The sequence below is a fragment of the Polistes dominula genome, unplaced genomic scaffold, assembly GCF_049000335.1.
Source record: "Polistes dominula isolate Pdom_NZ unplaced genomic scaffold, Pdom_raw_medaka contig_307, whole genome shotgun sequence".
NCBI lineage: Eukaryota > Metazoa > Arthropoda > Insecta > Hymenoptera > Vespidae > Polistes > Polistes dominula.
The window spans coordinates 219966-245973 of NW_028301025.1; the positions used below are offsets into that span (position 1 = coordinate 219966).

At 34.8% G+C, this 26008-nt stretch overlaps 1 protein-coding gene across 1 annotated transcript; it reads right to left on the reverse strand.

The window, feature by feature from the left end:
• Positions 1–1523: 1523 nt before the first annotated feature.
• RhoGAP102A (Rho GTPase activating protein at 102A) lies at positions 1524–18000 on the reverse strand. The gene is made up of 12 exons (XM_015332454.2): positions 14563–18000; positions 13212–13368; positions 11982–12098; positions 8141–8328; positions 5865–6083; positions 5598–5748; positions 5298–5488; positions 4989–5218; positions 4517–4628; positions 4111–4438; positions 3748–4033; positions 1524–3655 (listed from the first exon to the last, which is right to left on the reverse strand). The coding sequence occupies exons 1-12, from the start codon at positions 16486–16488 to the stop codon at positions 3277–3279; spliced, it is 4284 nt and encodes a 1427-aa protein (XP_015187940.2). The 5' UTR covers positions 16489–18000; the 3' UTR covers positions 1524–3276.
• Between the last annotated feature and the right edge of the window lie 8008 nt (positions 18001–26008).

Sequence of the window (26008 nt, forward strand, 5' to 3'; positions counted from 1 at the left end):
CATTTTTAATTGTTTGTTAATATAAATGTAGATTTGTCAAGAAAATTTTCCGATCAAACATCGGTAAGGTAGGTTTCTTTTGCTTTGGTTGTGAAACTGAACGCGTGGTGATATAAAACGAATACATTCACATACATATATATATAGAAATATATAGAAATATAATTCTATATTATTCCGAATTAAATTAGTTCATTAAGATAAATATTAATTATTGTAATTTAATGACGTAGAAATACGAATTTTGTTTCATTGTTAATTTCACGCGAGTTGTAAAAATACATTAATGTATTTAGCACGAAAAATGATTTGTTAATTAATTTGATTAAATACCATTTAGGTAAAACCGATTGTTAATTCTATATACGTAGGTTGGAACTTAAATAATGGCAACTATTTATTCACAACCGATACAAAAGAGTTAGTGCCTGTTTGCACCTGTTACTTGTTTGTTACTGTTGTACTGTTTGTCCTATACTGTTAGCACTCTGTTGATGGTGCGAATGGAGCGATGCACTTGGAGCGCATCTGATGAGCGCATCTGATGAGCGCACTGGATGAGACATGGCAGTAGACCGCTCCTCCATTCGCACCATCAACTCTGCTAACTCTGCTGCTCTGCTAACATGTAACTCTTTTGTATCGGTTGTGAATAAATTAGTTGCCATTATTTAAGTTTCAACCTATGTACATATATACATGTATATGTATATACTTATATATGTATAGCGCGCTATTATTTTTTATTTGCAAATAAGAAGGAAAAAGAAAGACAAAAAATGTTAAGAGATCGTAGAAACAATTAGAAAATGATTGTAAAAGCAATTTTATATTGAAGAAACGTAGTCTTTCGATTGAATTGTTTTTAATGTAATTATATTCAATGAATTAGCACGACTTTGAAAGTTCATTAAAAATGACTTATTGTATCACATCCGTCCAGCCCTAAAAAGGCAGCTAAGTATACATAGCGAGATATGTAGTATATTGTATACACACATCAAAATATAAATATATATAAATATATATATATACTTATATTTTTTAGTGATTGTTTGTAATACAGAGTAGTTGAAAAGTTTTTGTTGGTAATGTTTCAAAATCAATGACTATTTTTCGAGAGACATTTCACACTTGTAATTTGACTTATAGTTTAAGAAATGGAACTGGTATTTTTACGGAAGGTAAAAAAACATTATTTAAAATATTTCTGGAAAAAGAGAAATTGATTTTCAAATTTACCTAATCAACTTTTGATTTAACTAGGAACCTTTTGAACATCTTCTATATATACACATGTAGATATATATAGATACGTATGTACTCAGTTGGATTTTTATGAAAATATCCTCCAGAGTTTATTATTATTAACAGAGATATATCGTAGATGATGATGATTTTAAGTGATTTTAAGTTACCCTTCTCCCTCCGTCTCTTTAGAAACATAAAATATTAGTTTTGTCCTCATTATGGTATATTATTATAATTATTATTATATAATTATTGTTATTATTTCTACTCTGTTTTTTTTTCGAGCTCGTACCTTTAATTAAAAAAAAAAAAAAAAAGAAAAAGACAATTGTTTGCACTAATTTTAGATTTTTTTATTCGGAAAATAAATAGCAAAAAAAAGAGAGAGAGAGAAAGAGAGAGCAGGTCTCACGAAAAATATCCTCATCGCAATAATGTTCAATTATTATTATTATTATTATTATTATTATTATTATTATTATTATTACTAATATTATTTTTTATTACTTTAAGAGTATTATTATTATTATTATTGTCACATTTTCTGCAAAACTGCAATTTTTCTTCACTTTTGTTTACGTTCTTCCACATCATACTCTCGCATAGATATTTAAAAAATGGAAGGAAAACTAGAAATGAAGTCGATTGTATAAAAGAAAAAAAAAAAATCAAATGTTGTCCGCACACACTTTGCTAATTATTATTATTATTATTATTATTATTATTACTCGAGAAATGAGCATCTCTTTTTTAAATAATTGATATTAATTCGATGTATAATTATACATATACATACGTATTGTAATATTTTTACATTTGCACATTAAAAACTGTGGCAAATAACAAAGAGAAAGAACCAGAGAAGAGAATTAAAGAAATAAATGAATTTCAGACAAAAATTGTCGGTTTAAAAAGTTTCTTTAAAAAAAATTAATATAAAATTCCTTTTTTTCTTTACTAATTAATTATACAAATGTATAATAATAAATTGTACTTTATGCCTGACGATATGCAATTTTCCATACGTTTTGTGTAAAAATGTTAGTCTATGTAAAGGGGTTGCTGCCAAATTTCTTACCTGTCAGACAACTACATATTCCCAAACTGTATTACCGACGTATAAAGAGTTGCCTATTTTAAGGTGCATTCAGATTATTTTTATAATTATTGTCATGTGCTTTTTTTTATCATAAAAAATTACTATGTAATATTGTCTTAAATCTGTAAACAAATGTCCCTTATTTTAATTGGACAGGATTTATATTTTCATGGATGATTATTATTATTATTAATTTATATACACAATGTGGTAAAAAAATTAATCTTCATTTATTAGCTTAAAGATTGAAAAAAAAAAAAAGAAGAAGAAGAAGAAGAAGAAGAAGAGAAAGATAAAGAAAAGCTACTAGACGTCGACATTATTGATCGAAAAACATTTTCGTTCAATAAAAATTTGTTCAGAAAAATTTGTCGATTTGTTTCATGTCCCTTGGTCACGTTTTTAACCATAGACATTATATTTATTATTTTACTATTTTTCCACATAATTCCATTTCCATGATAATTATCTAAGACGAATCTACTGAATATCTTAATAAATAAATAAAAGTAATCCTTTTCGTTAATCTCATACGTCTCAATAAATCACGCGACGATCGATTGAAACAAAATTAAAACAAAAGGACAATTTTATCTTTTTTACAAATAATTAATTAATTAAAGTATAAAGCAAGGAAATAAGAAATAGACATAGATAGATAGAGAGAGAGAGAGAGAAAATTTGAGCATAGTCAACACAGTCACGGAGATCTTTGTATTCGAGGAACACTTAGCCAGGCCAGACCTGATATAGGCAGTAAAACAGAGTCTTAGCGTGTATCTACTTAAATCGAGTAAAAGATGATAGAAATCTAATTAAAATCCTTTTCACATTCCTCCTTCTAGCCTCACCTTCCTCCTATAAAATCGTTCGTATGAAAAGACGACTTTAGATATTTATAAAATGAGGATGAGGAGTTGACAATTTCAAAAGTAATTTTCACGTCCCTTAGGTGCACTCGAGATCAATTCTCGTCGTTTCCAAACAGGTTGGACGACACCTGTCGAGCCACGTGGATTTTGCGTTGTCGCAATGACCGAACTCGATGCCGTCGTAGATGACATCGTCATCGATGACGTAACCGTCATCGTCGTTGTCTTCCCAGCGAGCGTTTCCAAGTCCGGTATATGACGAGTTTGATGCCTCGAATCGGTGTAACGTCTTTTAGTATATTTCTTGCTCTCCGACGTACTCGTCGTAGACATTGAACTTGTTACCACGCTCGATTTACTATGTTGAAGGTTTGCCGAAACTCGATCCGACCTATTAATGTGTAGCATCCTTTCAATATCTGCCGTTTTAGACCTGCAATTATACGTGGTAATATTTGTCATGTAATTATTACAAATATATGATGGGATTTGATAGTTTGTCAAGTGTTATGTTGATAAGTTTACCTCAAAACAGCTCCACCTATACTCGTGATGCTAGGCGTGTAAGGGGTAGCGCTACTTCTACCAACTTCTTGATTACTACCCCTTGAAACTTGCCTAACCTCGCTGGACGTGGTAAAGGAGACCCTTTGCAAGACAGCTTGTTGATCAGGAATATACGAGACAGCCGTGACAGCACTGTCAGGGCTAGCAGGAGGCGTGGAAGCCCAAGAGGGTGGAGAACTCGGTACTTGGTCGCCTGACAAGGTTGCCGATGAGCCAACTGCGCTATCGCTACCATGCCGACCACCTGGTTATCGTATGAGAACATTATACAATATAAACAAGCTTTTACATATTACCAATTTGAAAGAATTTAGAACGAACCTTCGCTACAACCAGATATCGAACGTTGCCTTTGTCTTCTTGGTGGTGCACTAGGTTGTTTAGGCGTTTCCTCGATATAAGGAATGTCTGGATCATCGAGGTTCAACGTGAACGCTCCAGACATTGGTATAGTTAAGCTAGCCGTAATCACCATTGGGGAAGATCTTCTACGAGGATCGGTTGGATCCTCGCTAGATCCACTGTCGACGCTGTTACTTCTTCCTTCTTCTTTTCTACGAGATCCTGGCCTTTTCGGACGACGCGGCCTTGGACCAATATCACCACCCACGCCAGCCGTTTGATGCAAACATTCTTCTCGCGTCCAAACCTTGAAAAATAAACAAATCAACAATTACTTTCTTATCGGTATAAACATAAGAAATATTTCTATTTGAAATAAATGTACTTTTCTCGTTGTCGTTGTTGCCGGAGTTGACGTATTCCCAGATGTTGCAACAGTTTCTTCGACTGAAAAATTTTCTGCTTCGCTACATGGATCAACCTCGTCTCCGCATTGTCTGTGGAGAAGAATAATATATCTTAGTTTTATATTATACTAGGGGTGCCCTAGTGTGGGTGCCCTAGTGTGGGTGCCTAGCTATGGCTCACAAATTACCTGCCTACCGAAATTAATGCTTTATTGCAATTATAAATTGAGGAGATATAAACTATCGTATCTTTCAAGTTGGATGAAACTGCACACAGTGTGCTAAATTTTTGTTCAAATCGGTTCAGTAGTTTACGAGTAAACAACGTAACACGTAATTTATATATATATATTAAGATTAAATGATGAACTTATTAAAAGAAAACCATAGGAACGAGTGACTGGGGCACCTAATATATATATATATCCATCATAATAATTGATAACTTACTCCTCGGCACGTCGAGAAAGAGCCAAATCTAATTCGGCTGGATGAGTATCCATCATGTGCAGGTACAATTCGTCTAACAATGCTGCTGGAACTGTGAACAACGTCGAAGCATGTTCAAGGAGAGCTCGTACCACGTTTATCACGTCTATTCTCTCTTCGGCTCTCTCTGCTGAAACTTCTGGTCGAGTTTGGCCAGGTTTCACGCAGTGAAGTATATTAGGTGCAAAAACCTACAGCAACGTATATTGTATATTCTGTATGTAATAATAATAAATATTATTGCTAAGTAAAGTACTATATGATACTAACAGTAGCTAAATTATTAGTATCCATTTTGTTTCCTGGTATCCATTCGCCAGTTTCATTCTTTTGATCCTCGCTGTTGGATGCAACGATACTAAGAAAATGAAGTAATGCCCAAAGTGTCTCGCGATTTGGCGTTGGCAGTAATTGAATAAGATGTTGAAGGGCTTCTTGTTGCAATCGCCTATTCCTGATCTCTGGAAAAAATCAACAGTGCTCGAAAGTTATCACAAATGATTGAAGCAAATAAAAAAAGATGAAAAATGTCTCTTTGTTTTTGTAGAGAATAGAGAATGACTTTCTTACTTTGAGTATGCACGAAGGCTTGATAAAGATCCCTACAAAGAAGAGGATCGGGCAGGTCTCGAAAAAATTCCTTTAGTAAGGCGGCCACATCGTGAGGACACTGATCAGGACCAATTTTCGTCTCACGACCACAATCGAAGTCTTCTCTCAACTGCAATTTTTTTTTTATAGTTCGTCGATTTATCTCTCATTTCTGCTAACATTTGTTGTTTTAATGTTTCCTTCGCATCGATCATTTTTTTATTTAAGCTTCAATTTCGAACTAACCTGTCTAACTCTTTTTTTCGAAGGTGAAACTCGAAAAATTCCCAACGTACGAAGCCCAGTAGCTTCGAGATGTCTAATGCATTGTCTAACTACCCCTGGTACCGCATCCCATTCGCCTGTTGTTCCTCCCCCGCCACTATCGCTCAATTCGAGGACACCAGAATCACTTCCGGTTAATGCTCCTCCACCTTTCGACGGTAATGATTCACAGGAACCACCCTATTGTTGACAAAAACAAAAAAAAACAAAAAAAAAACAAAAGAAAAAAGATAATCAACTTTTCCCTGGATATAAATAAAATGTTGTTAGACGAAAACAATGATGGAAGATATAATAATATATTATTTGAAGGAAAATATGGTGGGATTGTAATTAATCCATTAGTTAAAATTAGCCATCTACGATGATCTTTTGTGTTTGGGTATGTGTGTTCTATTTCCATCGTCGATCTCTGTGACGTCACGGACGACGCATCAGTTCGAGACACACGTGACGTCTTTGTCAACACAATAATTACATCTGTTCCTTCTTCTATTTTCTTCTAGCCTATTCATTACGTAGCCCTATTTGAAAGATGACAAGACAGAATAGAGGAGAATGGACTAGCCATAACCAAAGAATAATCTTCTACTCTTGACTATTATACCCGTCAAACGCAGTAACAACCAGGTTAAACATTTACGAGAATTTCTTCGTAATGAAGAGTTTTTGAAGTGAAAACTTCTTTAGAATGGGGGTGTGATTTGATAAAAGATCGATACGATTGTTAATGGATACAAATCTATCATTATAATTAAAATAATCGATGAAAATATATGGTGGTAATATTAATTGGATTAAATAAATTAATCATATGGATATTTCGCAATCGTCGATAATGTTGCTTGCGAGCGCTATCTATCAATAAGAAACTAGCCCTGAAAGTACGTAACCCATGATTTGTAGACGCGTAAGATGGAGTTGCATACTCCAAGGGGCACTTTCAAACAATATTTCGACATTGTATAAAGTGTTGTATGCATTCAGGCGTATTAATTATATTAATTAATATCAATTTAATTATATTATAATTATATATATATATATATATATATTATATTATGATTATGAGATGATAAAAAAGAAAATGAGAAGAAATATTTGTCTTATGAAATATTTGTTGAATTATTAAATATGATCGTTTTTGAATGTCACAATTTTTGGCAAAATATATAATGGCCCGTTCATGTTAAATTCTGTCGTCATCGTTTTTCTTTCTCTCCGAAAATTTGTTGAATGCATTAGAACGAAACAAAATATATTATTAAATGTCGAGACGCGATGCAGAATTGAAGGTGACGTATTTGATCGAAAAATAGATCCGTAGTCGAATAGCTCGGCAAGTAGCCATCCGATAATCTTCGAACGGATTCGTCGGGTTGATTCGATGACGAGTAGACGATGACGATAAGAATACGATGACGAGATCATTTGGGCGGTTTGGAGTCGAGACGACTTTGACCGCAAGAGACACTTTAGATCGTCAATTGCGACCAATCGATTTCCTACATTTCTTCTCTCCCATGTGTATTTCTTTTTTTATCATTACTACGAATCTTTCTTTAAATAGATCCTCTCGATCATTGGAATAATAACAATAACAATAACAATAACAATAATAATAATAATAATAAAAATAACAACACGTATGGTGCATTTTTAGATCATTTAACGAAAATTCTTCTTGACACCAAATTTTTTCCATTTTCTTTAAAACAACATTACTATATATCATTGAGACCAAATGACAGAGCAAATTTGAAAAGGACGTTTGTTTTTTTCCTCTTGGTCATTTAAAAAAGATCATTTTGATCGTTTGTAAACGTTTCAAATGTGTAAGTAAGTCTCTTATGTCGGAAACGTGGGTGGATCAAAGACGGTTACGCTCTAGTCGCTAACACTCTCGTCGTCATCGTTACTACAAACCGTATCCATACATTATGAAAATAATTAATCTATCTTATCGAGTTAGCTGTTACTCTTCTTCGCGAATATCAAATGTTATTTTCTTTCGATTCCTTGATTTATGTCTGACAATAATACGTTGACCCGTACTCCTACCTACTATTTACTCTACCATTTTCCTCTCACTTCTACGATCCAATATTATACAAAATTGACAATCTTTGGCCTATCTCTGACCTATCTCTCTTTAATGGCTATATTATATATTCTTAGTAGAGGAATTTCTTCAAAGAATATTCTTTATCGAACAAACAAAGAAAATGCAATCTTACATCTTCAGTTTTGGCTGCAACCGTAGGAGCTTCAATCAGGCTGCTAAAACTCGTTCTACTTCCATGTCTACTACTTCTCGTCAAACTACCAACCTCGGCAACTTCCCCAGCAGCGATTCTAGCGATTCTATCATTCTCAAGACATTGAGATATTGGTATACCAAAAACTAGACCGCCTGGTGCTGGCTCTAAAATAAAACAAGAAAAATAACCACAAATTAATGAATCAAAACAGATGATTTTAACAATTAAAATCAATATCGTACAGAGAGTTGGTGTTTTCTGATCATTATCTCATTTTCATCTCTCTCTCTCTCTCTCTCTCTCTCTCTTTTTAGATCAAATTATTCTCATAATCTCGATCAGTTGGCTCTCTCAAAACAGAGCAAGATCAACGTCGATCTGATCTACGATCCGGCAGCTGCGTTCAACTCGCATCCACGCGACTTCCCGCCCGATTTCATTACAAATTTCTTTACGTTATTATACGTTATTATACGTTATATATGTAATTGTATTTGGATGGAAAAAAATAAAAAAAATAAAAAAATAAAAAAAAAGAAATTTCGTCTACGTCATTATCGAACAATTTCAACATTTCTATCCAGACTAGCAACAATCACTTCCTGGCGACGTGAGTTCTCGTTGATAATAATTTCACTTGGCCATGAATGTGCTTCGGCCACTTTATTTTCGGTTTCTAAAAGCACACTTGCCCGCCATAGTTGCATATACTTCACGTAAACGCGTCTTTAACGACCTTTTTCTTTCACAATATATTTTTCCTTTTCATACAATAATTTCATCAAAATCCTTTATATATCAAAATTCACAACAACAACAAAAAAGCATTTTCAATAGAAATTTTGATACAAATTGATTATCGTTTTTTTTTTCTTTTTTTTTTTTTTTTTTTTTTTTGATAATCTACTTTGGTTCATGGTTTTGAAAAAGTTTTCTGGTAAGTAAAGTTAGACTTTGAAAGGCAGGGAAAAGCTGAAAAGCAACAAACCATGTCTTTATACTGATCCGCTTATAGACTGCAATCTGGGCCACCCCGGCCTCAACTAACCATTCCCCCCCCCCCCGCCCGCCCCTTCCCTCACTCTCTCTCGCTCTCGCTCTCGCTCTCGCTATCTCTTCATTTTAACAAACAACACAATGATGATATACATAGAAAAAGAATAAACAAAAAACCATTTGTAATATTCATCAAATGTCTATAATTTCATTTCATTTTGTTCTTGTTTGAAAGAAGACAAAATTCTATAAGAGAAAAATTGATATCTGTTACACATAACATCATTTTATACTTATAAGTTTTTACGTTACATAATTTCCTACTATAATAATACTTAGTACACAATTATACTAATACTAATTATAACTTGTGCTTAGCAAGCATCAAACTTTCAAAGAATAAATAAACCGTAATAATGTCTAGTGGTTTAGAAATTAAAAAAAAAATAAATAAATAAAGAAGTAGAGTATGATAATTGATATTTGTGCAAACAAATAAGAAAGAATGATTAAGAAAGATAACGGGTCTTCTCTATGACGAAATAATGTTCGAACTGTTATAAGTGGTGTTTTAAAGGGGCAAGTATCGAGTGAGCGACCTCAACGAGATAGACAGAGAAAGATAAAAGAAGAGGGTGGAGAGAGAGAGAGAGAGAGAGAGAGAGAGAGAGAGAGAGAGTCTCCCGATTGACGTCTGGTGTTCCTACGGCACTTCTACCCGACGTGAACCGCAAATAAACCTGGTATATGCGGAAATATGCAACGCCACCGAGCACCCCTTGGCTAATTTTAACCAAGCGAAATTGTGTCTCATTCCAGGCTGTTCTACTCGTGTGTCTTGCTTGGTCTTGCCACGCTTATTCTAACATCTTCTCCTTCCTTCTCTCCCTTTTTTCTTTCTTTTTATCTCTTTCTTGTACTCTTTCTTATACTAGAAAATAATAGAAAAAAAGCAAATGTGATCATGGTGTATTGTATGAGTAATAGAATTTGTCTTATTCGAGAGAAAATCCTCCTTTTCATTGGGTGTTCTAATTCGATGATCGTGTTAAAATTCTAAACAAATTACCAAAATTACTACAAAAAAATGAATAGTAATCTCTTGGTGATCGATTTAAACCAAAGAGATTTTTTCTCGAGAACAATATTTCTTTTTTCTTTCTTTCCTTCTTTCTTTATTTGTCGATAAATCAAGATATATGGTGTCCGTAATAGTGCGTTCAAAGTATCGAAACCGATACGTGTCCTTGGTAATGGTTCACGTGCCTGTACAAATAACTCGTATTCTTCGATGTGATACGATCAATCTTTATTCGATTGATTTCATTCGTCGCTTCGTTGAGTCCCTTCAATTTTATTTTCCTCTACAAAGGAATTACATAAGATCCCCATAATTTATTCCATACTCATTCCGTAACCAAACAAATAATTTTATTTTTTCATGAAAATTTTCAGTCATTTTTTCCGAATCAAATATCAATCTGAAAATATATACATTATAGTATATATGTATAGGTAAGGCAATTAGAAACATCTCTGTGATTGGTTTATATGAATTGTACGTAAGAATAGATTAATAGAAAATCGATAAAAGTCGATAAAAGTCGGTAAAAGTCGGTAAAAGTCGGTAAAAGTCTAGATCGATCCGATAACGGTAGGATATCACATAATCCTACCGTTCCCTTAAAATTAAATGGATTATTTGGATTATTTTGTTCAATCTCGGATGAGATTGCGTAACCAATTATTCTATCATCTCTGATAGATTATTTCTACAAAATATATAAAGCAAGGTATAAGAGTATTTGTCTCCAATTGCAATTATAATAGATACATTTCCTTCCAATAATTAATATACCTATATTTCCAATAGTAATAAATATTGATATTGTATTAAGGCCGGCGCTACATGTAAAATAAAAAAAAATCGAATTTTTTTTTCATAAATAGTTGGTTTACCATCTTAAAAGTATGCCTGTCAATTTTTAAAATGAAATTCGCATTATTTATCGATTGAAAATTCATTGAAGTGCTCCGAGTGCCTCAACTCGGCGCTAGACGCGACTGACGCCTTAATTTGAACGCATTTTTGTCCAAACGACTTTTTTTCAAACTGACGTGCAAGATAATTCAAAAAATTCTAAACCGATTCTTATGAACTTTAGCACACATTTTCTTTATAATATTAGCTTCTAGATGAAGCTCTAGCTGAATGCCAGAAAAATTGTCAAAAATTGTCAAAAATTGCCATTTTTGACCGAAAAACTGTCAAAAATCAAACTTTTTTGTCTGAATCGGGCCAATTAACGATTTTTTGACTTTTTAGTTGTTCCCCAGTTCAACCATAAGATACATGTTTTATGAACACGCTCCGACCCTTTTTCTGAATTTTCGATTGCTGTAACTAAAGCTAAAAATCACCATGATTGATGCGTTTCGTCACGAGGAGGGCCTCAGGAAATTAGTTATTCCTTCATTTATTCCTTCCATTTGAATTAAAACCTCTGAAAAAGGGTTAAAATTTAGGCGTTTACATGTATCGCCGTCCTTAATTACAAATCAAACGATTCATTCTCTCATTCTGTCTTTCTCTTTCTCTCGATAAAGCCCATAATGAAAAATGTTCTCTTTGAAATATCACGAACGAAGCCCAAAACAATATTTATTCGAATCGTTACATGGAAATACAAAGTTTCTCTTTGATTTCTTCGTTTTTTTTTTTTCTTAACCTTCGATGCAATTATACGACTTCTACCTTGCTTTTGTACCCATATTAATAAAAAAGAGAGAAAAATGTTCCTCTTTTATTTCACCGACTAACCTTTGTCTTTCTCCTCCTTGCCTTTACTCTCAAAGAATCCTGTCGTGAGCGCTTTCCTCTTGAGCAAATATGCTCTCCTTTTTGGTTTCGTAGCAACCGGCCCACTCCCTAGAGATTCTGAAAATTAACAAGAATAAATATATATTTTATATCAAGAAAAGAATAAGTAGAAAAAAAAGTAGAAAACGAAAGAAGAAGCAGAAGAGGCAGAAGAAGCAGAAGAAGAAATTTCATTTCATTCGTTTTACTTAATAAACAGATCTGTTGAAAAGTTTGTTAATTAAATAAATAAATAAATGTACACACACAAGAAGAGGAAGAGAAAAAGAGTGGGAATACGTTTGAGAGAGCGGGTGTTAAAGCAAGTATCTTCGAAAAGCGAGTATAAGTGTCTTTAAATAGCTAAGCGTTTCGCATTTCGCGTTTCGCGTTTAGCGTTTCGCGTTTCGGCCAGACGTCTTGTAACTAAATGGCGCTAGAATGGCTTAAGCGTATACTTCGAAACATTTACGCTGAGGAAGAGCGAAGATTTATTTTCATTCGACTTTACCCGGAGAAACGCAACACATCGATGCTATATTGAAAAAGAGAGAGAAGGAAAATACAAAAACACGAGATTAACATCCTATACGAATAAGTGTAAAGCTCAACGTCTTACCGATTTACCATTTACACACTCACACACACCCACCCACCCACACACACACACACACACACACACACACTTTTTAATAAGTTTATCCAAAATAATTATCAAATATAACATTGCAAAAGATTTATCTTCCAAATAGCAAAGCAGAAGAAGAAGAAGTGTAGGTATGGGAAGTATGCGAATCGAAAACAACAAGTAACGTCGTCGTATATAGGTACGCGTATTTCGTGAAATATCGGTTCTCGGGAAGAAAAAAGAATAAGAAAGTAAAGAAATGTCCCGTTGACATAGGAGATAAAGAGGGAGGGTACTTTGACGTAAAACCGATGATAGGATCGTCAACGAAAAGAAAGAGACGAAAAGAAAGAGACGAAATAGAGAGACGAAATAAAGAGACGAATGAGAAAACGAACCCTTTGCGCGACCGTAAATATGTCAATCATTTGAATAGCACAAGACAGCCAAGTGGCTGTTTCCTAGTTTATAATTATTGTCAATCCAATAAGACAAGAAATTGCGTTAGTTGCGTTAATTCGAATTAGTTGATGAAAAAATGAATGTTGTCGTTTGAAACTCACCGCTCGGAGGCCTTATGTGAACACCTAAATTGAGAGCTTGAAGCTTTGCAACGGCAACTCTGCATAAAACTTTTCTTTCTATTTCTGACAGAGAACGCAAAGGAGTATCCTGGAGAGTAACTCGTCGTCCACCTGTGCCAGCCCACGTGCATTTTCCCTAGAAAATATATGATTTGCATACCTAAACTTCAAATTTAAAAGACAAACATTTTTTGCAACAATTACACGTTGACCAAAGTTTCTGTAAAATTCCCCGTAACACGTGTGATATTGTGTCGGTAAATGTTTCTTACATCGAAACATTACTCACAAAATGAGTCATTGCCAAAATTCATTTTGCATCGGACAATCTATCAAACTACTTCGTTACATTCCTGTCGTCGAATTTATATTTATATATGGGTATATGCACATGTATGTGTAACGTTGCAAACCAATGCGTAACCAATGCAAAATAATAACAAAACGGATTAGCTGACTTTTCAAATTAAATTATATTATAATAATAATAACAATAATAATAATAATAATAACAATATTCTGATAGTGTTAGAGATCAATCCAAAAATTGATTTAAACAAATCGAATAAAACACTATAGGTGTATCAAGGACGTGGCGAATAAGTAAGAAAATGGTAGGGGTAGTGCACTAGTAGTAATAGTGTTAATAGTAGTAGTAGTAGTAGTGGTAGCAGAGGTTAAGTATAGTTTATACACATCGCCGTTGGCTGACTATTTCGAGCGGCGCCGACAAAATTCCGAGGCCCTAAATTGGTTATCGCGCTAACCGCTTAACAAGATCGTCTACGGCAAGGTCAACCTTCTTCTCTTTTATTTGTCCTCTTTGTTCATTACAGGAGGAAAGAAAAAATGAAGATCGGACAAAGGTCTGATAGATAAACGGTGTCACCGATACCGGAAAAATCTTTTTGATAAATGTCCTGTCTGTGAGAATGATTTATAATCCTTAGATAAGAAGAAACACATTTCTAAGCTATTTTCTAATAATCTATCAATTTATTCTTATTAAAACATTTGACAAAGTTGCTACTACGACACTCTCACGCATACGTTTCTTTTAATAAATTGTTAATATATACAAATGTGATACATTTGTTTGACAAACGATCTATTTAAAGAATCTATTCCATATGGGGATTGTTAATAACGTTATAGATTATAATCATCGTTGTTTATCCCTTTGATAATATAAAAAGCTGGAAATTGGGAAGCTGTGTGACATTTGTTAGAACCTAGTTAGATGTACAAATATTCCTTGCTAATATTAATGAAAAACTTGTGGTCTAAAATTGATTGATTGATTGATTGATTGCTAAGAATGAGAACTGACCTGGGGTGTCCAGATAGATGGTTGGTTCGATGCCCTCGAAGTACTTTTACTCCTGGACCGCCAAATTTTCTTAGCGACCAGCCTGCTACCGTGATGTACCACGCTGCTGGAAGACTTGCTCTTCTGCATCGCTGTGCCACCTGAAGAATTTTTCGACGAAGACGTGAGTGCTGGCGAACCCGGTGCCGAATGTGGTTTATCCTTGTGAGTATTGGAACCATGAAGGAGATGGGATAGAAAGGACTGATGATGATGATGATGATGATGATGATGATGATGTTTGGGAGTAAGGGGTTCTTCCGAGCCAAGGCCAGCATCTATGCTGCTACGCGAGCTTGCGTTTCTACTAGCTGGCGAGGTCGTATCAGCATCCGATAGATTCTCAAATGGATTTTCAACGGATGACATTTCACGATAATTAACAACCCAATTGTCTAAGGTCTGACAACCTTTATTATTGCCATCGTCGTCGCCTGGTTTTGTAATTTCACCTTTTGCCCTGATATTACGAAGATTTCTATCATAGTTAACGCGTTTGAACCTATCTACCTTATCAGCGTCCATAGATTTTTTCCTAGCCATTCTGAGATACCTTTTGATGGTATCACTAACCGAGGGTGACACGTCATCGTTGTCAACGCTACTTCGTCTACGTGCACTGGCTTTTGGTACACTCGTTTCACTTTTACTACTCTCCTCTTTTTCCCTCTCAAGAAGTATAGCGTCCAAAACTTCACGCGGAACTGGATCCGTTTGCACACCATCGTCCAGTGGTCCACGATCAGTGCTAGGTTCTTGAACAGCTATCAAAGGAGGTGGTGAGATAGGATCTCGTTTATTCGTGTACCAATCTTCGTTTTCTTTAGCCGTGTTTCGAGTTCTCTGATTAGCCCACCATCTGTTGGACGGTGAAGTGTAAGCACCGGTTGCTCTTGGTCCTCTAAAACCTCTGGTACATCTAAGATCGAAGTAAAGCTTTTCCAATAGCTTACGATCGGTCAAAATATCCGATATTACGCGTTCTCTAGTTGGAGATTTGCTGTAATAACGACTCAGAGTCTCCATCAAAGATTTATGAACGTAATCACTTTGATATGATTGTTGATTTAGGGATGATTTAGGGACATTGTCTCTGTCTCTAATCGACATAGTTTCGTTACTAGCAACTACGTCCTCTCTTTTTTTCGCTTGAGCTACAATGAGATCCAAATGCTGTTGCAACTTATCGATCAAACTCTGATAATCAAAATGTTCTTTACCCTCGATATGATCGATCACGCTAGTTCTATCAAAAGCTTTGGCCGTATCACCGATATCGCCTTGCATGTTCAGGTACTTTTGCAACATATCAGCTAAAACTTTAACCTCAGCGTCTTCCTTAGGTGTCCTTCTACGATTAAGAACTGGACTGGAAGGTGCGCTACCGCCGCTGTCGGATGCCAAAAAGAAATCTCTCTTAGCTTTGGCCAAATCGAATTTGCCAACTGTAGTAGGCTGAAGGACGAATCCTGTAGAAGAAAGATTTCTAATGTCGTCAGCCTCGTCGGCTGAACTAGCTTTTGCTCTACAACTACCACCTTTAATTCGTCTACGTCGTCTCTGTGAACGAAAACCTAAAGTACCGGGATAAGAAGATTTCCTCCATAATAAGAATCGTGGTTCCTTTTGACAAACTTCTTGAAAATATTGTTCAATCTTTGGTATATCCTCGGTACGATTGTGAACACCGTCGGGTATCAAACGTCTTCCAGCATCGGCCATATACCTCCAAGTTTTTCTAGTCAATAGCCATCTCTCTTTGGACGGTTTACTAGAACGTTTAGTCCTACGATCCTTGGAGGCCGGTGGTGTACCACGCAAAGAACTTCCGGCCTCCATGCTGTCGCGACGCGAGCGTCTCCTACCGCCACCAGGACGCTCGGCCATTGTCGCGTCAGGTTTATTCTCCTTTTTCGCCACGCGAACCACTTTAGCGAATATTTCTTATCAATGTAATTTAAAATACGAGTATATAGGATCTAGACGACCAGTCGTTTCTTTCATCGACCGTCGAGCTCTTTCATTTGCACTAAATCATTATGACGCACAAACACTCGAATAAACTCTCAAGCAAAAAGGAATGAGAAAAACAAGAAAGAAGAACACTCACTAAAGCTCACTCGTTCCCCCCGTCCTTTCACTTGCTCCACTTACAAACTAAATATATATCGAATATATATCGAACTTGAAGATTAATTTTTCCCTTTTTCCCCTTTTTTCCCTTTTTTTTTCTGCCCCTAGCGACGAACGACGCATAATCGTCGATCGTCGTCGAAAATGGAATGATTCAATTTCTAAACTATTTGAACGAATAAAATATTTGTGGCTCGGCCCAAATTTAACTTTTATCGTTAAGAATCGCGCGAGTGTCTTGACCTGAAATCACTTTAACATCCCAAAAGATGTATCTAATTTGTGACACAGGGAGGGTGTCCATTGATTGCAAATCTTGCTAACGAGTTTTTCCAAGATGAATTCTTTGGATTTCGTGAAAGAATTGAAAATATGAACACGACAAGTTGAGAGAATCGCGAGCCGGCAAGGTGGAAGCTGCCCAAGGTACGCGACTACTGCTCCTCAGGGCGTCGCGACGTTCGTGGACGCTCCGTGTCTAAAAACGTATCTGGCCGGCCCTCTTTCCTCTCTCTCTCTCTCTCTCTCTCTCTCTCTCTCGCTCTCTCTTCCTCCACCAAGTCTCGCGCAATAAAACGAGAGAGAAGAAGCTAGTCAAAAAAGAGGTAGGGGGATGCAAAGACGACGACTACGACGACGACGACGACGACGACGACGACGACGACGACGACGACGACGACGGCTGATGAAGCAGACCGAAGAAGAGGCTTCTTGAGTGGCTAGAGGAGAGTAGTCTAGAAAAACCTGGGACGGACACGGTAGACTAACCGGAGATGATGCCGTCTGTGTAGTTGTCATCATCATTTTGGCAAAAATATACATGATGTCGCCTACTATCGATGATTCGACATCCATCAGATTCTTTTACGCTTCAGTGTTCTTTAAGATAATAATTGTATAACAACATTTTGGATAATTCATACTTTATGAAAACTATCGAAATGATGAATACGAGAGAAGGACAAATGGATTGGATTCCTCAGTGTGCCAAGATATACCAAACAGAGTCATTCATAATCAACGCATTACTCTATTAAGGACACCTAATAGAGTGTTTAAAGAAGATCGTAGGTGTCGGCAAAGAAGTTGTCATCGTTTGCCAAATAACGTGGCATGTTTTAGTCCCAATCTGGACCATATCTAAGAAAGTATACTTTGTCATTGTCAAACTAATATTGGGAAAAGATTCATCTTGCTTTTATATTCAATAAACTCTTTTTGTTTCTTTCTTTGTTTCTTTCTTTCTTTCTATGAATTATTTATTCAAAATATCTGATCGTCATTGATTAGACGATAAAGTGTTCATTTCAATTTCTCTAACTACTTTTGATCTTGACATTGCATATTAAAGTGAAAAGAGAAAAGTGGACACCTGCAGTGACGTTTCATTAACTTGGAATAAAAACAATGAGAGCAAAAGAGAGCAAAAAAAATAGAAGAATCCTATCCAATATTGAATTACTGCGTTCCTGCTTTTAACTCTTCATCTTCTTTTTTTCTCTTTTTCTTTTTTCTTTTTTTCTTTTTTTCTTTTTTACAAAAAGGAACATCAAAGATGATGCTAAGTTTATGTTTACTCAAAACGTCAACGTAAAAAGAATAACTCTCTGCATATATGTATATACCACCTGAAAAACAACAACTAATTCATCACTCGATCACTCGACAGTTTTAATCTACAACTTTGTTCGTCTTCTTCTTTTCTTTTTTATGTATAGCAGCAGAGAAAAAACCATACGCACACACAAGTCTATAAATCTTTTCAAATGAGATACACCGTGTTTTAATGTTTCACGTAATAAACTCAACACGTGTTCTCGTATCAAAATCTACAGTTGAACTGTTCAGTTTTACCCTAATGTATTTGTGTGCGTGCTCGTACGTTTCCTATTTTAAATGTGGGACACATTTCTCGAAGCAATCCTAATGACGTAGAACCATAAAAAATAATCATGGCGAGATTACCCAACATACATTCCCAGGGAAAAACTATTTTCAGAATATTCTCATCCTCTTATCATAGTAGAACCTTTAGCAATTTTTAATCTGCTTATTTTATTTTATTTTATTTTATTTTATTTTTGTCCTTTTCTTTGCTAATCTAATGCCAAGCAATGATTATTTTACATAGATTATTATACTTAGATCAAGTAAGTCGCACAAATTGTCAATTGTCTTTGAATAGAATGAACTTGATCGCATGATTCAATAGAGAGAAATTTAGATAGCACTGGGATCTAGATTATTCAGATGCCAATGAACCGGAACACGTCCATTATTGGAATGCCGCCTATCTGGAATAGATATCAGCCGAAATAGCACAAACAGGTCATAACCCCTTAACAATGTCACCTAAATCTGGCTAGATTTACTCGATAAAGATTCTCCACTCTATTGAGTCTATTGACCTAAAGTAACCTTTTCCAACATTCCAATATTAGATAGCACACATGAAGTTAATTAATTAATCCTACATTCAAACGTTATTTCATCAAATTTGTAAGAATTTTGTTTGCAAATTTTGAACATTTATATTTTTTTCTACTATTATTTCCAGATATAATACGAATTTAGAATATTCCAAGGAGCTGTAAAATACCGAGACTAAACGATCTAAAGAATGTAAAAGAAAAAAAAAAAAAAAAACTATCACGTTATAAACGATACGCATTCTGGAATACACGAGTACTATAAATACAAGCAAACTGCAGTAGAGACTAGTATCCACTTTTAATTCACGATGATGGATTTAGGTAGACTAAAAACGTACCACCGAGTTGTCATCGTACAAGATTTAACGATCGATTGACCGACGAACGTACTTACTTACGTATGTACAAATATTTTCTTAATAACTCTGACAGTCGCCTAGTCACGTATCACTTCCACTTACATATTTTCCATCCAATTCTAATATATGAATAATAAGTAATCACAGAAGCCTTTTATTTCATTCTATAAGGTGATCCAACTAATTTTCCATCGATAATATTCCAAATTGATTGTTCAATTACGAGCTATGGGACATTTGAATGATTTCAAAATTTGCTAGAAATTCTTGTCCCAGCCTGTATTTCTATTAAATTTATTGTTGAAAAAGTGGCCCCTAATCGTAATCGTAATCGTAAAATCGTAAAATACTATGGATTAATATTAATCTTCATTCATAATTCAGCTGGAATGTATAATGCATAATGCAGGCTCACAATTGATTGATTTTGTATTTGCCTCTAGTTATACATCAATGTTTTCTATTTCATTCATGAGAAAAGAAGAAGATTTAAAATATCGAAATATTGAATAGAAATAAACAATAGTCTTGAAATGTTTCAAAGTGTTTTCTGTTATTAAGTGTCGGAGAAGAGAGTAAACAGATCGTTATAAATGATCTAAACTTACGTAATATTTACGTCGATAATAGGATCTATCTGTTGCACTCGATCCGACGCGTGTCTGGCGGTCGACCGATATCAAAATCCATAGTGAGTCGTGTATGTTCGACTCACAGTCAGTGTCATCGATTGATCCTCTCGCTATTTTCAGCGAAGGCAAAGCCACGAGAAGCCTATTCAAAATAAGATTTGGTGCATCAAATGCACGTGAAAGAAGGAGAGTGGGAGAAAATAGCAAAATAAGCGTCAAGAATGTTGTCACGCGATCGCAGCCTCGTGATTATTGTATCAACGTGATCCTTTTATTGAATATCCATTTCTCTTCTTTTTCTTCCTTTCCTAATTTATATTTATGGCTACCCGATAGAGAACAACTAAATCAATTTCTATTATTTGTATTTTCATTCAAATCAAATTTAATGGCACGTGAATCGTGTCAAAATAATAATATAAATAATAACAATATTTAATGTGAAAATAATAGCAAAAAGAGGGGGGAGGGAAAGGGGTTACACCTTTAAATGAAGAATTTAGAGATTTTCAATGTTTCAACGGTTTTTTTTTTAATAATCAGGGGGTCTTCGTTGGAAAGATCTGACGTAACGACGGCCGTCTGTCTGTTTACAGCGTCAGAGCGTTAAAAAAGTGTATATACAGAGCAAAATCCCACCAGGATAATATTTATAGTGGCGAGCGAGTAAAAAGTACGCCGCCAGAATAAATAGACACGAATCGACATTAAGAGAGACAGAGAGAGCGTTGAATTTCCCCCGTTCTTCTAATCATCGTCTTTCCAACAATTCCTTCTTCATACTTAGATACAAATCAAAAAAGTAAAATAACATTGATTAAATAAATTCAATCAAGTGTAATTGTGGTAATTGGCAATTGACAAAAATAAGCAAATTGTTAATAGGAATGAAAGAAGGAGGAAAGAAAAAAGACGATAGGACGCGGAAGGAAGGACGGTAAACGAAGTGAGAATAATTCGTCTCAGTAGCGCGTTTTAATCCGTACCGCCATACGAATCTATTTTTCGCCGGACAATCGCGCCAGAAATACCGGGTTGGCCCCCCTTCGCGTTAATTTTGTTCTGGTGCTCACATGATCGCCACCAGTTGTGCCTCTCGTACCTTACGATTTGCGAACAATTTGACACGCCATCCATTCTTCCTCTACCTCCATATTACTATTATATTATTCTATATTATTCGTTATTCATACAATTTATTTTACCAAGTTATTTCAAACTACGTTTATATAAAACAATTTAGAAACTTTAATTTCAATGTATTTTGTGTGATTATTGAAAAAAAAAAAAAAAAAAAAAAAAAAAAAAAGTGACGAAAAAGGCGCCTTTTTTCAAATTCAAACGAAAACCACGTGATGATACCCCCGCCCGAAGTAAACGATCGAGATCGATATTTTTGCCAATAAATATCGTACAATCGATCGATTTTGTATTAGGATATAGCGTACGATATAAGACAGACTCTCCCATCGGAGATTAGAGCCGCGTCTCAGTTGGTCCTCTCTTCGGTTGTATTATAAAATGCGCGAATTATTTTTAGCAGGGCACAAAAATATCGCAAGGTCGCCGCACGCGCCCGTGCTCCACCCGTCCGTGCTGCTGCTGCTGCTGCTGCTGCTGCTGCTGCTGCTGCTGCTGCCGCTGCTGCTACCGCTGCTTTATGAAAAAGAGAATGAGAAAGAGAATGAGAAAGAGAGACAGAGATAACTTCAATTCGATGGATTTTCGTATTTTCGAAAATATCCACTAGAGTCGCTATCGGCTGGACAAGAATCTTATTGATTCTTCCAAAAGGCGCTAGATGGCAGATTTGAATAAACAAAATCTATGTATAAATTGATTCAACTTAAATAGGTATATGATAAATAATGAAATTATGAAACCGTCTCAAGTACCATACCATCATTTGAAAATAAATCTCTGGTAACTCGAATGATAACAATGACAAATCCAGTCGATAATTTTAGTCGATAACTTCAGTCGATAATTTTAGTCGATAACACATTACGTTACAGGAATTGTCAAATTTTTAACTTGGTAGAAAGTGATAATAAATTTTTTAAATTTGTATACGCGTGTTATATAAATATTAATTTTTTTTACTTTAAATTTTGACACAAACATAAAGAATACTAAAATGGTGAGGATGATTAAATGAAAAATGTCAATGGTTTTTTTGTTTCCTTGATATATTCCTTTTATTCCTAATAAATTTGCTTACTGTCAGAGAAATAGATAATGTTTATTTATGGATTATATGGTGCAGCTTATATCATCCCAGACGGAGGAAGAAGAAGAACTTTTGTGATTTAACATGCGAATGGATGATGATCTTTGCCAAAGTTTACGTCGGCGACAGCGAATGGGGGAGTACGTCGATCACCAACCAAACTTTTAACGCACGTTTCCCGATTGATCATTAACGTTTATTCTCACCTCAAGTTTCTCCCCTCTGTTTAAAACAACAGAATCTTCTTTTTGCAAAAATGCAAATTAATTTCAATCTATTGAAATACAGCAAAATGGTCGATAAAACAGACAAATACGAAGAGACTTTAATGCCTGTTTAAGAAATATCTAATCATAAATTGAAAAAAAGTTTTTAAAACAAGATCTTTTCAATGAAATATGATTTCTAGCTCGGTTAAGAATAATTTTAGTGATGATGACGTATTATAAAGAAAATATCTAGCTAGCTTGAAGAAATTTTCCTTGACACATGCTATTAGAGGAGAAAGAAAGATAGAAAGATGCTATAGTTTTCTCCTTATAGTCAGTCCTTTCTAACTCTAACGAATCTTTCTCTCTCTCTCCCTCCCTCCCTCTCTCTCTCTCTCTCTCTCTCTCTCCCACGCACAGCTTTGCTCGAAGAGTAAAAGACGACGAGCCATGCTAGTAGTGACAGACATAGTGAATTGGAAATCATCCAGAAAAGCGATGGCTTCTCGTGGCTGTAAAAATGGATCCAACGAACGATACGTCAAGATACAACAACTTAAGGATTTTTCTATAAGACTTATTGCACGCATACAGGTGGTTGATTATGCTCATTTCTGAGTTGACGATAAATTACTAAGATAGATAGATAAAGAAAAAGATAGATTTAGTTAAAGTTATAAGATGATATCGAGACTCTATGAAGACATTTACTAAAGTTACTTAACAAGATATTACAAATGAACAAACATCTAAACCTGTTTGATAGGACAGATACAAATACTCGCGATACGCTCACTCTCGTGAGTAATTTTATTTTTAGTTCTAAATAACTATAATCGTAATAGCTCTGTTTCCCCTCGCCTCTTGATTTAAAATTAGAATAGCAGTAGACTCTCAATAAAGAGTAGTCTTGACGTGCTATTTACCTACATACTCTCGTAATACGTGATAGTATTAGAAAAGAGAACTCGTTATCGGTCAAACCTAAATCTCTCTCTCTCTCTCTTGATCTTGATTCTTTTCAAAATTATTCGCAATTTTTGATATGCTAATCAACAAATTTCAATTAATTTCTTATCAATTATTACATAACTAAAGAGAAATAAATTGTTTAAAGTTTGTGCAGCCCTCCTAATATAATAACTGGAAAGCATACTATATGGTACATGGTATATGGTAGATGTAGGCGTGTTTAAACGATCTCTCGGGTTGCAAGTCGATGGATTATCGAACATGTCAGTCTTCCTGACATACTCAAGACGAACTGGGAAAATCCCTCTGACGAAACGGTTTTAAATATACTATACGAGACTCCTCCACCCACCTTGATCACTGTCCGACTGTCGATCACGTTTCAATCGGGGAACACGTATCGGTAAGAAAACTTTATCCAACTAAATACATATCTTTTCTTCATCATTATTTTCTTTCTTCTAAAAACAAAATCCTTGGCATTCATTTTATCCATTTCTTTAGTTTTTGTTTTCCAAAGGTTGATTAATGCTTGATCAATTACAAGCATTGTAATCTTTTGATTATATCGATGAGAAAAGGGACTGGGATAGTTTCAATAGGACAATATTGGTGTTTCATTTATATCTGATTAAAATGACAAGGAACGTGACATAAGAGACTGTGTTAATGTGAAAATATTTATTACATTATACGTTAAAGTATTTATTAAGTATAAAAGGTGATAGGCTCAACATACTTAGGCTCATTGTAATTCATTGAAAAAAGGAATGAAAGGAATAATAAAAGTTATTTATTGTCACTCGAGAACATTGATCTCATATTCTATAAAATTGAACACTTAGCCGAGCGATCGGGGAGATTGATCTCCCCGTTTCAATGTAGACAAATATATGAAAGGGGTCAATCGTGCAGACCAATATGTCATGTCTTGTCTTATTATATATAATATTCTTCGAAAAACCACGAAATGAACAAAAAAAGCAGTGCTTTAATTTTGAAATGCTGCTGCTCTTACAGTTCGCTGCGGCGCTTGTGGTCGGCTAAGTGTTAAGAACATCAACACAAAAGTCGAGAAATTCAGCGGATAGAAGAAAAAATATAAAAAGAAAACATTTGAATCGTCCAATTTCTACAGTACATATTATATTTCTGCAGTCATTGTCATTGACTTCCTAATAATTGTCTTATTCTGTTGAAAAGTGTGACAAATACACGTTGTTGGTCAAACTCTAAGAGAATTAGCAATGTAAGTGGTGTAAAAAGAAAGAAGAGGAACGGTTTAAAAAACTCAAGGTTAAGAAAGAGAAATAGAATAAGAAGAATAATATGAATAAGAAAAGTTTCGCACGTTGACGAACGATAAGAATAGACATTTCGCAAGGCACGATCTTCATATATACATACATATAGATATGTTTTTGGCTAACGTTGTTAAACGCATAACAACACCGGGGCTGAATTGAGAAGTTTCACTTGAACGTTCTTCGAACTAATATCTTTCACCCACGTTACTCGATCATTTTTCATTAATGTGATAGTAGTAACTTTGCATCAAGAAACAAAATCAAACAGAAAAATCCTACCAATTATTAGTTATTTGTGCAATTGCCAAATTGGCCCTATATTTATATTAAATATATACAACACATGTATGATAATAATTGCTCACCTATAATATGGTGGTACTTTTCGACGAACTGTGCAGTACTTTGAATTCCCATGAGTGCTAACTCTAAATTGGTGATGTATAAGTTAGTCGAATATTGTAAATCGTTTTCGACAAAACTAACAACACCTGACATTTGTTTTCTTTTCTCCTCACATAGTTTACCTCTCACGATTGTTTTCTAATCACTATTCACTTATTTAAGCGCTTCAAGTTTTGCTGCTCGTAGTTGACCACGTGCCGACACTGTACTTTCTTTTTCTCTTCTTTCTCCTCTCCTAAATACACCTGTGTATGGATGTATGTATGTGTAATTTTTCTAATTCATGTCTCTCTTCGATGATTATTCAATTCTAACACTTTCATGTTCTATTCCAACTTCACACTTTGACGACTTCTTTCTGAAAATGAAATCATTTTTCTATTAGAGACCAAGTCTTAAGACATAATGAAATGATTTAAAAGAAAAGACAAGAAAATTCTCGCAATAGTTGCAGAAAGGAAAAGAAGAAAAAACATGAAGAAAATAATGTGTTTCCAAGTCTATTAAGATAAGTTATTATCTTCAGAGTCACAAAACGTACGCATACACGCGCATGATCATCAAATTTCTCTCCCTCTCTCTCTCTCTCTTGTTTACTTCAACTATGACAAATTTAAGCGCCAGTGTTACACGTGATTCACGAAATTTATACTTCACAACAAAGTAGATTAGTATAATAGAAAAATGATATCAATTTTATTTATTTCCTATACTGCATTTACCTTCTA